Below are 15,808 nucleotides of genomic sequence, written 5' to 3' on the forward strand. Positions count from 1 at the left end.
CCTCCCTAGGCCACGCTCACAATGTCGGTCAAACACGATCACGACCCCTTTGCGACTCCGCTCGAAACCCTCTCGCACCAAAACGACCCGCTCGCAGAGACCGCAGGACTCAAGGCCGATTACGACAAGCGTGCCTATGGCGAAGCCAATCCCGCCCTCCTTGGCACGCTTGAAAAAGATGATGACCTCGCGAACCGCCCCATCGACGCCGTCGAAGAGGTCCCCACCACCTCCATTCGCAAGTGGTGGGTGCGTCTCACCTGGCTCACCACCTGGTGGATCCCTTCCTTTATGCTTTCCAAGTGCGGTGGCATGAAGCGTCCCGACGTGCAGATGGCCTGGCGTGAAAAGTTCACCATCTGTGCCATCATCTTTTGGCTGTGCGCCATCATCCTCTTCTACATCATCGCTTTCGGTCGCCTCCTGTGTCCAGACTACGACAAGGCGTGGAATGAGAGCCAGCTGAGCCAGCATGCGGGACAGAGCGATTACTACGCCGCCGTGCGCGGTACTGTCTACGACTTTTCCAAATTTTACAAGGGCGACCACTCGGACATTACCAACTTGCAGACCAGCTCCGAACTCATGCTCCAGCTTGCCGGCCAGGATCTCACCGAGTACTTCCCCGTACCCCTCACCGTCGGCTGCCAGTCGCTCGTCTCGGACTCCTCGCTCTTTCTCCAGCCCACTGCAAACAACACGCCCGTCATCCAACAGGCCATCCACACCTCGGGCCCCTTGCAGTCTGATACAGCTTCCAAGCTGTACAACATCAACTGGTACCCGGACCGCTTCCTTCCCTTTGTCAACAAGCTTCGAAAGGGCTACTACGTGTACTCGAAAAAGACCATCGCGGACCAGGGCCAGTGGAGGCAGTGGGCCGTCGTCAACAGCAAGGTCTACGACATTTCTGACTACCTCAACACCATTTCCCTCCACCAGACCAACCCCGCCTACTCGTTCCTCGACTCTTCTATCGTCTCGCTCTTTAAGCAACAGGCTGGTGGTGACATTACGGGCGATTTCGAATCCGCCATGAGCACATTCAATGAGACCTACCGAGGTGCCACTCAGGCGTGTCTCGACAATGTCTTTTATGTCGGCAAGACCGATTTCCGCAACACGGCCAGATGCGAGGTCCAGAACTACCTCTTGCTCGCCTTCTCGGTGCTGCTCGTCGCCACCGTACTGGCCAAGTTTATCGCCGCGCTCCAGCTCGGAACTAAGCGCACACCAGAGCAGCAGGACAAGTTTGTCATTTGCCAGGTCCCCTGTTATACCGAGGGCGAAGAGGAGCTGCGGAAGACCATCGACTCACTCGCCGGTCTCGAGTACGACGACAAGCGAAAGCTGCTCTTCCTCATCTGCGACGGTATGATTGTCGGCAGCGGAAACGACCGCTCCACGCCGCGCATCGTGCTCGACATTCTCGGCGTCGACCCCAAGATCGACCCAGAGCCGCTCATGTTTAAATCGGTCGCAGAAGGCTCCAAACAGCTCAACTACGCCAAAGTCTATTCGGGTCTCTACGAGTTTGAGGGCCACGTGGTGCCTTACGTCGTCGTCGTCAAGGTGGGCCGTCCCAGCGAACGCTCGCGCCCTGGTAATCGTGGTAAGCGTGATTCGCAGATCCTACTCATGCGCTACCTCAACCGCGTCCATTTTGACGCTCCCATGTTCCCGCTCGAGCTCGAGATCTATCACCAGATGAAGAACGTCATCGGCATCGACCCTGCCTTCTACGAGTACATCCTCATGGTGGACGCAGACACACGCGTCGAGGCCGATGGTCTCAACCGTTTGGTGGCCAACTGTGCCGATGACTCGAGCATCATTGCGATTTGCGGAGAGACGACGCTCGACAACGCAGAGGGCTCGTGGTGGACCATGATCCAGGTGTACGAGTACTACATTTCGCACCACCTCGCCAAGGCTTTCGAGTCACTGTTTGGCAGTGTCACGTGTCTGCCCGGTTGTTTCTCGCTGTACCGCATTCGCAGCTCGGACAAGGGTCGTCCGCTCTTCATCTCGAACCGTATTATCGACGAGTACTCGGAGAACCGCGTCGACACATTGCACAAGAAGAACCTGCTGCACCTGGGTGAAGATCGATACCTTACTACGTTGGTCCTGAAGAACTTCCCTTCGTTCCGCACCAAGTTTGTCGCGCACGCCAAGGCGTTGACGAGCGCTCCGGACCAATTTGGTGTGCTGCTCTCGCAGCGTCGACGATGGATTAACTCGACCGTGCACAACCTGGCCGAGCTGGTGCTCATGCCCGAGCTCTGCGGCTTCTGTCTCTTCTCTATGCGATTCATCGTGTTCATCGACCTTCTGGGAACCGTGATCCTGCCTGCCACTGCCATCTACCTCGTCTACCTCATTGTCACGGTGGCGACAAAGTCTGCCGCAATCCCTTACATCTCGATTGCAATGATTGCGGCGGTGTACGGTCTGCAGGCGATCCTGTTCTTGCTGAAACGACAGTGGCAGTACATTGGATGGCTGATCATCTACATCCTGGCGTATCCTGTGTTCTCGTTCTTCCTACCCATCTACTCGTTCTGGCATATGGACGATTTCTCGTGGGGTAACACGCGTATCGTGGTGGGAGAAAAGGGCAACAAGAAGATTGTGGCCGGTACCGACGACGAGCCATACGACGATACGATGATCCCGGTCAAGCGTTTCAGCGAGTACCAGCGCGAGGTGTGGCAGGAGGGCGCGGCGCCGTCGGTGCGATCGGGCATGACGGGAGCCAGTGGACCGTTTGGCAACTCGCAAGCTATCCTGCACAGCGGACCGCCGAGCCTGTACAAAGCGGGAAGTGCGTACGCTGGCAGCGTCGCGGGCTCGGATTACGGGCAAGGATTCGGCGACTACTATCAGAATAACAACGTGCTGCAGAAGCCGGCGCATTCTCGACAGACTTCGGCGGCTGCGCTCTCACAAATGGGCGCTTCGCAGGCACCCTCGATGGTGTTTGGCGGTACACCGTCGATGTACGGCATGCCTGGCATGGGATCGATGTATGGCATGCCCGGATCGTCGGCTTCGATGTATGGTCTGCCGACGCCCATGGTGCACCCGACGGCGTCGATGTACGGCATGCCTCCAATGCTTCCAAACCCATTGGCGGTGCCGCATTCTCCGGCCGGCTCGGACATTGGCCTGACAATGCCAGTCTCGCAGCAGAACACGGGTGGCAGCAACATTTGGGCACAGCAAGACGTCGCGGGCGCCGCAGCATCGCCAGGCGGAAGCGGGACAATGGCACGGCCCATCTCGACCTTCTCGGCGCTCAATGCTTCCAACCCATTCGCTGCAGCTCAAGCGCCACGAGCGTTGCCGATCAACGATGCATCGGATCCGACGGACGAAGAGATCAAGAGTGCGGTGCAGACGTACCTGGCCAACCAGCCGAGTTTGATGAATGTGACCAAGCGATCGGTGCGTGAAGCGTTGGTGGCGGCGTTCCCGAATGCGGAACTGTCGTCCAAGAAGCAGATGATCAACAAGGCAATCGACGACACGCTCTCGGGGGGTGCGCAGGCCTAGTTTGCAGAGATATAGACACGGACGCACGTCGCATGCACAACAGCTTCGCTCTTTCTCGCACCATTTGATGTGTCACTCGCTCCTTGCCTCTTTGTGGTTCTTACTGTTGTTGTTTAAAATCATGGACAAGTTTGTTTCTCTGCACAAGCTTGACTGGTCGTGTTTGTGCAGTGACTCCTGAGCTGGGACTGAACACAATCGAGGTTCGGCGAAAGCAAAAGAGGGAGGGAGGGGAAGAGAGTGAGGCGGATGTGTCGAATTGGTGGAGTGGGTCGACGGAGATGAGAGGCCCAAAAATCTAGAAGGTTCTATGCGCGTCGAGCAATTTTGCGAGGATACCAAATTCTCGATAAGGGACACACGTACCTTTAACTGCAGCATACAAATCTAGACTCATGTGAGGCTCGATCTGGATGGAAGCGCATGAAACGTCAAAACGCACGGAGCTTGACGGAGGTGTGACACAGCGGTCTTACTCAGGTCAACTTGAGCCATGTGTTTGCATGGCTGCATCCGATCGCGCAGACTCGCTACCACTGCAACGGCGATTTTAAGGTTTTTCCTCTCGTGTGCAGAGCGATTCAGTAGGAGCACCGAAGCACGCAACCGCTTGGTGGAGAGCAAGTCGCACAGCAAACCACTACTCGCGTCTTCTCTACAAGAACGTTGAGATGTCGCAAGAGCAGATAGGAAGTGACGTCAGCGACGAAGGAGAAGGCGATGAAGGCGAACGCGCACACGCACAAAAGAGCGGCAAAGCGCGGTCAGAAGCGGCGCTTGAAACCCGGCGCACAAATTGGATGCAGAGCGCGCGGTACAGCGCAGCTGCAGATTAAACAAACCCGAATTGAACTGAACACTTTGACGATGATGCCTCAACGAGTGGAGGCTGCAAATGTTGATGTCGGTCGACGAAACAGATACTTGCGATGCAAGACCGGATGAGAAAGTGTGCAAGAATGTCACATTGGTGAGACAACGGCTACGGCTCCGGCTTTCAAGCCTCCCGAGAACGGTCCGACGAAGGCCATGGAGCTGGTACGCAGCGTGGGTGCGAAGGTGTGGCTTGGTTGCCGTCCTCACACGGATGCCGATCCGAAGCGTGGTCCCGCTCAGCTCAAGATTGTGGCTGTCACTGTTGCGCAAGATGCTAGCTTCGATCGTGATGGTGAGACGTTCGCTTGCAACCATTCGCCAATCCTTTGTCTCTATCCAAGCACGTCTGTGTCCGTAGCACAGTATCACAGCAAGCAGCCGACACTTTGCGTTCTCACGCTACTTTGTTCCTTGGACAACCATCCGATGCTCTGATCTGATGCCGCTGAGTGATGCTCTGTCGTGGATGGCATTCCGAAGGGTGCTGCTTCCTTCATTCGGCAGATCCGAGACTCGACAGCGACTGGGCGCGATTAAGGCTATTTTTCCAGCTGCATCCTCCTGCATGGCCCTCCAAGATTTATTTTTCGTGAAATTTGCTCTTCGACTTGAGTCTTTCACTGCTTTTTACCCAAGATCAACCGACATGGACCGGTGTCTGTCTGTTGCTGACAAGTTACGAGCTTGTTGCCATGATCAACGGGCATCATATTTCATTGTCCGAAACGGGTCGAATTCACAAAGGCGAATGAAGCAGCGACTATTACTAAAAGCCGTAAGACATGAATAATTGAACTTCAAGAGGTATATGATCACCTCACACCGGTCATTGTGCCACGTCCACAGCGCAACGACGAGCATGGCCAGTCACGATGAGCCTGCGTCAGCGAAGTTCGCGATAGCCCAAAGGGCGCTATCATTCGACGACAGCTCCAACTGGCGTCCGTTCAAGAACCGTAGAGGGTGATGGGTCAGTCGGCAAGGAGGCTCTGGTGTTGGTTGGTAGCGGTTTGGACATACCTCGAGAGCTTGAAGCAATTCTGTCTGGCCCACCACAGCGTCCCGTGGCTGCATGACGAACGATCCCAACGAGGGTTCTTTGGAGCCTCTGCCTCCGACCGACGCCGCGAAGTTACTTCTTTTGCTGCGCTTTAGGGATAAATTCGCTGACTCGGACAGACTGTATGCGAATGTGATGCGCCGAGAAGGGTCAACGGCCAGAGGCGAGCAGCAAAGCTTGTTCACACTGACTTACCAGAGGATGCCAAAGGAAGAACTTTGCGGGGAAAAAAAGGAAGCGTCAATCTGTTCAGAAAGTTCGTCGGGACAAGCTGGTCAGACAAGCTCCGGTAAGCGAAAGCCTACTGACAGGTCGCTCTTCCTCCTTACTTTCAAGCGGCCGTGCTGGAGGAGGAGAAAGAGGCAGCATGAAGGCTTGCAGGCCCGTTCTTCTGCATAAGACGAGACGTTTGCCAGCTGCAGCGATACCCTCAAGCATGCGATCTGTTCCAAGACACCTGGTGAAGCCGAGGAGAAAGAGTGATGCTGCGATGCGATTCGAGCGAAAGGTCCCTCGTTTTGGGAGCCGAAACTCAGTGCGAACCCTTGCAATCGTACTGCTAGGCACATCGAAATTGTCAGTCAGCAGTCAATAGCATGCTGGCTTGAAGCTCTGGTGTACTTACAATCAAATTCGTTCTCGCGACTCAGTCGGACAAACCTATGGAAGACGACCATCGGGTTGCTGTCAGAAACATTCGAGCATTGTTCCGTCTGAGCAAAGAGCATAAATGGTGACTTACGGGGTGGATGAGGAAGCGAGTGCTGGTGTGGAACCTCCAGCCGTCTGACCTGGAGGAAGGATGTGGTGTAAGACGAGCTGATTGCAGGAAACCCGACTGAGTATCCTTCTCTGATGGGAGCTCGACTGCTCCGCAAAGTGGTACGTGCAAACCTGTAGATCAAAAATCACCCACGAGGTCAGCTCAGGCCCAAGCTGTCGTTGAAGGTCTTGACTTACCCTGGTCCCATCCGAAAAGCTGGAGACTGAGCGATGGGTGACATCGTCCTCGGTCAGAAGCAAGTTCGCTTGTCCAAGATCGCTTCTGGGACCTGTGAATCGCAGCTCCATCTTCCTTGTGCGCAATGGCGATGTGTAAACAAGTTTACCGGCGAGTGCAAAGCTGGTTGAGCAGTGCTGGCACTGATCGAGTTCCAACGATCTTTTTCGATTGGCTTTGCCGCAAACAGAACATCGGAATGCAAGCAACGTCTGTTGAGATGCATCCAGCTGGCGCAGAGCATTGTCACGCACCGGCCAATCCGCCACCGCTGCTCTGGCAAGAGGATCTTTTGTGTTGCTTTGCGTCAACGTCAGTCGAATGTGCGATCCGTCCTCTTCCTGTTCCCCAGAAGGGCTTGTCAGAAAAGAACGCTCGCAGAACGACGAAGGCGGGCAAAACAACGTACCTCGACTTCAGTGATGTAGCATATGCGTAGAGAAATGACCTTTGCAAGGGCCACGGAGCCGTCAGCCACTTGACATTCCTTGCCGGAGTCGTTGAGAAGTAGCCACACCCTGAGCAGCATGCTCGTATCCATGGCAAGCCGTAAACGTTTGACGGCGACAGCGTCTACCAGTGAGGCTAACGTACGAATTAGAACTCTCGAGCACTCATGAACGTGGAAGATCGAGATACGAAATCAGATACTCACCAACGGGCCTGTATTGGAAGTGATCTCAGCGCTTATGATACTCGTCACTCCTTCATCCAGATAATGGGTGCTACTCACAAATTTGCCACAAGGGTATCGAGTTTTGAAGGCTGTCGAAGATCATCTTGCCTTAGCAGAAGTGCGGTGACCGTTCCTGATCGATTGATAGCGATTGACGTTATCTGAGCGGGAAAGAGCGGATCGCACTGCTGCATGTCCTCGATGGAGGAAGCCCAGAAGAGACATCGAGCTTGCTGAAGAAGAAGTGTAGCATCGCCTTCCATCTGCTTACATTTGTCTTCCACGCTTGTCATCTGATCGTCTTCGGAGACCGATGTTCCAGCGGTCTTGGCGTCGAATAAATCCGGAGGGTTGGTGGTGAAGCGGGACATGCCTCTGCCGCTTGCAGACTTTGGAGCTGTTCCATCGCAGACCAGCCCGAGCTTCGTTTCTTGTCTATCCAAGGGCGCAGACACTTAATTCAGATCGATTCGGCACACACAGCTCATTAGCGGTTGTCTCGTAGCCAACAAGGACGCTCAAGATCACGGCACTGGTTGCTTACCTAGAAGCCCATCCGAGCGTGTTTGAGGTATCGCTTGGCGTGATACCTGCGCATTAGAGTCGAAGCAAGGCTGAAATCGCTGGTTCGGAGCCATCGCAATCTTTGTTCTCGCCTTGGCGACTGTTTTCGACACCTCAGAGCCTGACCCTGCAGATCCTCGCCCAGATTCCGAGTCGTCCTCTCTGGAAGCTGAAGGCAAGTCAGGCGTCTTCACCCAAGAGGTGGAAGGCCAGCTATACAGCAGCTTGCTGCGTTGCTCGGCCGTCAGCAAGTGTACGGTCTGAGCTCGTCCGCGCAATTTCTGAGGCTTGGTCTGCAGAGGCAGTGACTTCTTCGGATCGCCCTTCATGCTCGATTAAGCGGTAGCTTGCATCACTCAGCATACAACCGGATGAGCCTTCAGCTAGTTCGAGAACAGAGGCAGTCGGGAGCACCCAAAGGGGCGCGGCCGTCCTTTGAGAGAGGGGAAAAGGGAGAGAGAAGAGACACAAGTCGATTGGTCGCGCAACGAGGTGAAAGGGAACTCATCTCGAAGATCACACAAACTTGAGTTTCGGCCTGCGCAATGCCAAAAGAAACCGTCGTTGCGCGGCATCCGCGGGACTCTATTAATATCACCGTGAGCCGCGGCGAGCAAGCAACACAAGAAACGCGAGCTTTAAATCTTAACGCTCCGTGACAACCGACAGCCGAAGGACGGAGGAGGTTGGAATTTCGGTATCTCCGTTGGCGAGCATGACAGCCTTTGTCAGGACAGCACGCCATCTTCCCAGTCGAGGCTGAACGTGAATCTGCACATTCGACTCTATAAAGAGAAGGGACTCTACTGTATCTCATCTGCTTGCTTTCTGACCTTCCGCCATCCGACTCTTTGACCACTTCACGAAACAGCACGCTACAACGCAGGCTTGAATGCTTGGACCGTCCAAAGTTGCACTTGCGCTTATCGTCACGCTGCTGGCCTACCTCACATCTCGAACGTTTCGGAACCACGCCTCTCCACACTTGAACCGCACTATGGTCACCAACACCAAGGCGCCAGCCTACTTTATCAGTCATGGCGGCCCGCCCAGTGAGCAATGCTGCATCACCTTTGCAACCCTGTTGTGCTTGAGACCGAACCAAAGCTGACATCTGCACCAACTTCTTCCTGCGAACTTCAGCCATGTTCGAGCACACGCACCCTGCCTATCAGCACTGGCTTGAATGGGGGAAAGAAGTGCGCGCTCTGCACCAACAAGGCGTCATTCGAGGACTCGTCTTTGTCAGTGCGCACTGGCAGCCCGAGGACCTCCGACAAGGTGTCTACGGTATGTCTACTCGATCTGTAGCCCTTCGTAAAGTACATCGATATCTGTGACTGACCCGGTGCGAGACACATTCTTTGTTGCCGCTTTCAGTAAATGTCGATGAGAAGAACCCGATGGTGTATGATTTCTATGGCTTCCCGGACCACTTTGTAAGCACGGACACAGCAGACCCCACTCTACCTCATCCGAAGCTAGCTGACCAGTGCCTCTCCGACCAACCCAACAGTACAAGCAAAGAGTGGAATCTTCCAATCCCTCGAGCATTTCATCACTGGTCCTCGGTCATCTTCGCAGTCACGGAGTGCCGGCTCACCCCACCAAGCGTGGCATCGACCACGGCGTCTGGTGTCCGCTCAAGGTTGCTTTCCAAAAACCTTTCCTCGAGGAGCTCACACCGGAGCAGCGCAAGACCCAGCAAGCTTCGATCGATACCCCTTCCGTCCTCCCTCCCACCTTGTCGCTCACTCAGGTCACTCTGCCCGCTTCCGACACTTCTATCGACTCTCTCAAGCTCGGCGCATCGCTCCGAGATCTTCGTGACCAGGGCTTTGCTATCGTAGGCGGTGGCATGTCGGTGCACAATCTTCGCGACCTCATGAAATCATTCGCCCTGGCTGGCGGTCGTGGTTTTGGACAGCCCAAGCCCACTTCATATTCGGGCAGCTTCCTCAAAGCCTTAACCGAAGCAATGATCGTGCCACCTGCAGAGCGAGATGAGGAAAGATGGAGCAAGGCGTTGAAGCTCGATCAGAGGGATGACTTTCTGCCGGCCCATCCCACTCCAGAACACTTTTTGCGTAAGTTCCGCTCATTCGTTTACATGACCGACACTCTTCTTACCTGTCACCACATCTTGATGTTCAGCGGCGCTCGTGGCATTCGGTGCAGCTCATGCCGACGAACAAGGCGTCGAGACGTTTTCATGCGACGAAGGTCCGATGGGATGGTGAGTCTCGAATTCCAGTTCTCGAAGGAAATTGTTCTGCGTGCACACCCCATTGACTCTGTCGCAACTCTCTATGATTACAGGAACATGTACAAATGGGGTTAATTGCTTCATCGATCCTTCTCGACAGCAAGCTGTGCACGCTTGCGATCTTCACCCTCGCGCTGATCTTTTTCAGCTTGATCCTGCAACCCAGCCGCGGCGCTCTTGGCCTTTTCTGCACTTCCTCCCTTGCCCACTCTGTTGGATCCAAATTGAACAATCTTTGTCCACCTTGCGCGGATGTCGGATGCGATCTCGATCAAGGCGAGTCCACGGTAGAAGTAAACATACGACCACCACGCGCGGAAGTAGTCTTTCCACAGCGACAGCGAGGTGAGCAGGCTTGCGCGGCCGCTGTTGCGCTTTTCCCTGAGCTGCTTGAGATCGTCTCGATACACGGCAAGAGCGCAGAGCCGTGCAGCGATGAGGAAAGGTCGCGTGGAGCCGTGCGTGGTGTGCAAGCTGGCGTCGAGGGAGCGCGTGAGGTCGTTGAGTTTGAGAACCATGAGCATTCGTCGTGGCAGGCGGCGGAGGAGCTCGAGGATCGAGACAAAGAGACCCTCCTTTTCCATGACGGTCTTGCGGATGTGTTCCTGCTCATCGTCGGAGAACTTGCTTCCGCCTTCCATCTCCAACAGACTGCCAGCTCGAGAACGGTCCTTGACGCCGCGAGGGTTGTCTGGATCACTTCCTTCTAAGCCCGCTCGGCCAGTGATGGCGCTTTCCAAGATGGGGTACAAATCATCATCAATGTTGGCAATGAGTTTGGCATACCTGCGTCGCTCGGCCGTGACCTGAGGGCTGGCACGTTTGAGCAGCGAGAGCCAAAACCTAGCATAGTTTGCGCGCAAATCCGGATCAATGTCAAAGTAGAGGCCGTGGTCTAGAAGGACGACCTCGAAGTTGTATCGTGACCGACTGCCAGGCCGAGCTGGTCGGATCAGGACGTTGCCGCCGTGAGGATCTGCGTGGAAGAAGCCGTGGAGGTAGAGCATCTGAGAAAAGACGCGGGAAAGCTCTTGGCTGACGCGGTTGCGGTCGATGTTGTGCTCGGAAAGATAGCGCAGATCGTCGGGTCGACGACCATCGATGAACTCCATGGCCATAACACGTTTGAAGACGTACTTGACCTCGGGGATATAGACCGAAGTGGTACGGTAGCCGGCAAAATCATCCTGAGCTCTTTTCGCATTCTGTGCTTCGTGGCGGAAATCCATCTCAAGGGGCATGTTTTCGTTCATCTCGTCAGCGAGCCACTCGAAGCTGAATTCGGGCAAGAGACGCTTGACCCATTTGACGAGCACGGTGACGGTCTTCATGTCGACCTCGGAGAAGCGCTCGACGTCGGGGTGCATCATCTTGATGGCGAGCTGCTGGCCCGTTTTGCGATCGACGGCTCGATGCACCTGAGCCAGAGAGGCGACACCGATGGGTTTGGGGTCGATTTCGCTGAAAGCTTCGTCGAAGCTCATGCCGGTCTCTGTCCTGAACATGGCCTCGAGCTCGGGGAGTGGGGTGGGAGTATTTTGGTCTTGAAGGGGACGAAGCGTCGACGTCCATTCGACGGGAAGCAAGATGATAGCCGAAAGGTGCTGGCCGAGCTTGACGTAGAGACCACCGTTTGTCTGCAAAGCGGTCAAGATGCGATGAGCGGAGCGCAAATGGCACTGTCGGAGGTCCTCGGCTTCTTCGGCACGAGAGTCATACTTCTTGCTCAATGTGGAGCGATAATCCCAAACACAGAGGGCGACGGCTTTCGCGATGGTGGTGGAGCGGGTCAGGGCAAGCAGGGCAAAATTGGCGCCGTTTGCCTGCGATTTCTGCGCCTCTCGTACCTGTCGTTCCATCTCATCGTGTGGCAGCTGCAAGCCTTTGATAGGAAATTGGGAACTATCGAGATGGATATTGTCCTTGAACTGATACGCAATTGCACCCACTACGATGGCTAGCAAGGCAGCGCCACCAACACGGCGGCTGTTACGACGAAATCTGGCATGTGCTGCAGCCGTCTCGTGAGGGTTTGGAATGGCAGGTTGATCAAAGTTGATGGGTTTGGGTTGTGGGCGGACGGGTGGATACTGCTTCTTGAAGGGTCTGGCATCGACTGGCTTGCTGCTTGCAGTCGTGTCTTGCGGCGAAGAGAAAGCTGCCTCTTTCGAGGATGGTGTTCGTGGGGGGTCGGATGCGCGTGAGAGGCGAGAGGATTTGTAAAGGGCTCGAGCTTGACAAGATATGCGTGGCTGCGAGAGCGCTGTCCTTGATGCTTGCAAGGCTTGTCGTCTGTGGTGCGGCAGTGCATTCTTGGCCGCAGCGAAAGTACCAACGATACCTGATCGCAACATGATGGCTCGACCTCGTTAGCAGCTGTAAATGCTGCGACCGTAGTTCGAAACGACCCTTCAAAGCGGGCGCGACAGTGGCTGGCAAGTTGAAAGTCAGGCTGTAGAGTTGCCCAGAGTCATCGTTTGGCGATAGCGCGGGGGAGTGGAATGACGGTGAGAAGCAAAGGAAGTTGGAAGAGCGAAAACCATGCACAAAGCAATCAAAGGCTTCCAACAACGCCGACTCCGGTGCACCCGAGCGAAGCACTTTGTCCGTCGTCCGTGTCAGTCAGTCTCATCGCAAATACTGTGAATCGCACTCTCGCAGCCGCACGGTCTTTGGCTTTGCCAAAGTGGAGAGATTTACTATTTCCAAAGTCAAAAGAGATCGTCGGATTTTGGCGACGTCATTTTCTCGCTGTTAGAAAGGTGTCAGATTCCTGTCATGCCCGATTAACGGTCGAACCGATCCCAGATCTTACGATGGTCAAGCAATTGCTGGCCATTGTCGGACGAAGATATCCGATAATACACCCTTCCGCGGATGCCGCTGTCATTTCCTGACGGTGTGTGCAAGGAAAAAGTGTCAAGCGAATCACAAACCGACGGTTGATGATGCTTTGCCTGCATCATCGTCGGTTGTGTCCAACTCTGCCGAGCAATTTTTTTTGGAATAGCCGATGCTGTGCCTTGCCCACATTGAACGACGTTACCGCTGTAGGGCTGTTTGAGCAAACGAAGTAGCTACGGCTAAGATGCGTTCTAACGCTGGCCGCTGCGCACCGAAGGCTGCTGCAATCGCCAATCTCAACGCCTACTTCCTATTTTTGGGTCGCCTATATACCCTCGATGGCGGTCACCATCCATCCACCCCTCCAACCCTCGTCCTCATCGATCTGTTGCAAGGCACACCATGGACTGTGTCAGCAACACCTCAGACAGCGCTCACGTACACCCCTTGTAGCTAGCCCCCGAAAGCAGCAATTCGTCTACCGAGAAGGACCCTCTATACTTAGGCGCTACCTGCCCATAATATGGTCGAGTCAACGCTCAAGTCTCAGGCCTTGGCGCCAACATCAAGTCGTGACGACAGACTCAGCACTACAACGTATTCGATCCCAGACGAGACAACGCAAGCTACCACAACTGACATCTCTCGGCATGCGTCCTTACGCTCCGACCACAACACGGTCACTCCTGGCGAGCTCGAGGCCGCACAAGAAAAGCAAAAGAAAGACAACCTAGCCCAAGCCGAAGAACAAGAAAAGCACGACCCCAATCTGGTCACATGGGACTCGAAGGACTCGCAAGAAAACCCACGCAACTGGTCCAACCGTCATCGATGGGCCGTCACCGTCCTAGTCTCGAGCTACACCTTTCTCAGCCCTTTGGCTTCCTCCATGATCGCGCCTGCTTTGCCACTGCTCAGCCGCGAATTCAATGTGCATAGCAGCGTACAAGAGAGCTTGATGCTTTCCACGTTCGTGCTCGCCTATGCCTTTGGTCCTTTGGTCCTTGCACCTTTGACCGAGATGTTTGGTCGCAGAGTCGTACTGCAGACGACCAATCTCATGTTCATCGCCTTTAACCTGGGGTGTGGTGCCAGTCGGTCTTCTGCACAACTCACCGTGCTACGATTCTTTGCTGGCCTTGGCGGTTCGGCTCCGCAGGCCGTGGGCGGTGGTACCATCGCCGACCTGTTTGAGCCTGCGGACCGAGGCAGCGCCATGGGCCTGTACAGCTTGGCGCCACTGCTCGGCCCCGCGATCGGGCCCATCATAGGAGGCTGGATCGTCCAAGAGCTTGACCAGTGGCGTTGGATCTTTTGGGTCTCTTCCATCTATGGCGGGCTCACCGCCTTGGTCGGCTTCTTCCTGCTGCCTGAAACGTACGCGCCTCAGATCTTGAAGAAAAAGGCACAACGTCTGCGCAAGGAGACGGGGAACCAGGAGCTGCACACCATTTACGAACAGCAAGACCCTTCGGCGTGGCACATTCAGCTGCGCCACAACTTGGTACGGCCGTTTGTGCTGCTGACGACGCAGCCCATCATCCAAGTCTTCGCGATTTACTTCGCGATTGTATACGGCTGCATGTATATCATCCTCACCGTTTTCCCTCAGGTTTTTGGAGAGATTTACAACGAGAAGCCAGGCATCGCCTCTCTCAACTACATCTCGCTGGCAATTGGGTTCACGTTGGGTGGTCAGATCGGAGGAAGAGTGGTCGACTATTCGTATCGCACGCTGCGAGCAAGATCGCCCGACGGCAAAGGTCAGCCGGAGTTCAAGTTGCCGCTGCTCATGATCACGTCGGTGCTCTTCCCTGCTGGACTCTTGATATATGGCTGGACGGCAGAGTACAAGACGCATTGGATCGGTCCCAACATTGGTGCTGGAATGTTTGCAGCTGGCGCTATGGGCACTTTCTTGGTGTGCCAAAGCTACTTGGTCGACGTGCTGCCGCTGTACGCTGCATCAGTGCTGGCAGGGGCCGTGTTCGTGCGTAGTTTGGGAGGCTTTGGGTTTCCTCTCTTTGCGCCGACCATGTACGACCATCTTGGCCAAGGATGGGGCAACACCGTGCTGGCACTGGTGTCGGTGGTAATTGGCTTTCCCGCGCCGTACATTCTGTATCGCTGGGGCCCTTGGTTACGCGCGAGGAGCAGATACGCAGCAGGCGACGCTAATGCTGCTCGTATGACCTAGAAAGAGGTTCATCGTCATAGACATCGTACAGGAACTCGCCGCATAGGCTCTACTTCGCAGTCGATTCATTTTATACACGGAAAAGATTTGCATCCGAATCTTATGAACCGGACTAGTGAGCCTGCAATCTGGTGTAGACGAAGCAAGAGCAGGCCAAGTTGAGTGTCAAGGTCTGGCCCGATGATCGTCTCTGAAGGAAGCACGATCCCATATCATCATCGTGGCTTTAGGGTCGCGTCTCTTGGCGTGCACTCGTATTGATTTGACATTTCCGGCCTGCGAAAATCCGCTGACATCCGATAACAGCTGGTGAAGCCTCTGCCGCTCTGGGAACAAGATCAGAGTCGGATGATGATCAACTGTCGCACTGTGTCTCCTGACTGCCTGCTGGTCCGTTGAATCGGTTTCCAGACCGCGCTCCGCAAATGCAGTCTTTGAAGCAAATCCCAGTCGACCCGAGCAAACTCGTCCCCCTAAAGCGTAATGACCATGGACAGCACAATGGCTCGAGATCCAAGCGAGGGGCGGGAGAGGCCGACAAGCACGCACGCTTGCTCCTGCAACTCCGGTTGCTCGTGAAAAGAAGTAACCGGAACCTGGCGTGAGGCTCGCATGTGCTGTTTTCAAGGGAAGGCTGAGTTTGACGAAGAAGCACACACGCGCATGCACCTTGAGGCCGAAGCGAAGTTCAAGCGTAAGTTTGTTGCGGGTGACTGCCAGTACAGGGCAGCCAGCGGGGACAAACCCGAACTGGTCTGTGCCTCGCG

At 55.1% G+C, this 15,808-nt stretch overlaps 5 protein-coding genes across 5 annotated transcripts; 3 read left to right on the forward strand and 2 right to left on the reverse strand.

Moving 5' to 3' along the window:
* Window positions 1–21: 21 nt before the first annotated feature.
* Window positions 22–3,558, forward strand: EX895_002515 (uncharacterized protein; the record flags this gene model as incomplete). Its single annotated transcript, XM_029883114.1, has 1 exon — window positions 22–3,558. The coding sequence occupies one exon, from the start codon at window positions 22–24 to the stop codon at window positions 3,556–3,558; it is 3,537 nt and encodes a 1,178-aa protein (XP_029740512.1).
* A 1,743-nt stretch (window positions 3,559–5,301) lies between these two features.
* EX895_002516 (uncharacterized protein) lies at window positions 5,302–6,565 on the reverse strand (the record flags this gene model as incomplete). The annotated part of the gene is made up of 7 exons (XM_029883115.1): window positions 5,302–5,370; window positions 5,455–5,614; window positions 5,690–5,739; window positions 5,824–6,050; window positions 6,120–6,154; window positions 6,237–6,388; window positions 6,455–6,565. 7 exons carry the CDS (start codon window positions 6,563–6,565, stop codon window positions 5,302–5,304), a joined length of 804 nt encoding a protein of 267 aa, XP_029740513.1.
* A 2,166-nt stretch (window positions 6,566–8,731) lies between these two features.
* Window positions 8,732–10,075, forward strand: EX895_002517 (uncharacterized protein; the record flags this gene model as incomplete). The annotated part of the gene is made up of 6 exons (XM_029883116.1): window positions 8,732–8,786; window positions 8,878–9,024; window positions 9,115–9,173; window positions 9,251–9,821; window positions 9,889–9,970; window positions 10,054–10,075. The coding sequence occupies 6 exons, from the start codon at window positions 8,732–8,734 to the stop codon at window positions 10,073–10,075; spliced, it is 936 nt and encodes a 311-aa protein (XP_029740514.1).
* A 5-nt stretch (window positions 10,076–10,080) lies between these two features.
* EX895_002518 (uncharacterized protein) lies at window positions 10,081–12,354 on the reverse strand (the record flags this gene model as incomplete). The annotated part of the gene is made up of 1 exon (XM_029883117.1): window positions 10,081–12,354. The coding sequence occupies one exon, from the start codon at window positions 12,352–12,354 to the stop codon at window positions 10,081–10,083; it is 2,274 nt and encodes a 757-aa protein (XP_029740515.1).
* A 1,013-nt stretch (window positions 12,355–13,367) lies between these two features.
* Window positions 13,368–15,041, forward strand: EX895_002519 (uncharacterized protein; the record flags this gene model as incomplete). The annotated part of the gene is made up of 1 exon (XM_029883118.1): window positions 13,368–15,041. The coding sequence occupies one exon, from the start codon at window positions 13,368–13,370 to the stop codon at window positions 15,039–15,041; it is 1,674 nt and encodes a 557-aa protein (XP_029740516.1).
* Window positions 15,042–15,808: the final 767 nt, after the last annotated feature.

Source organism: Sporisorium graminicola, chromosome SGRAM_15 (assembly GCF_005498985.1).
Source record: "Sporisorium graminicola strain CBS 10092 chromosome SGRAM_15, whole genome shotgun sequence".
NCBI classification, from domain to species: Eukaryota; Fungi; Basidiomycota; class Ustilaginomycetes; order Ustilaginales; family Ustilaginaceae; genus Sporisorium; species Sporisorium graminicola.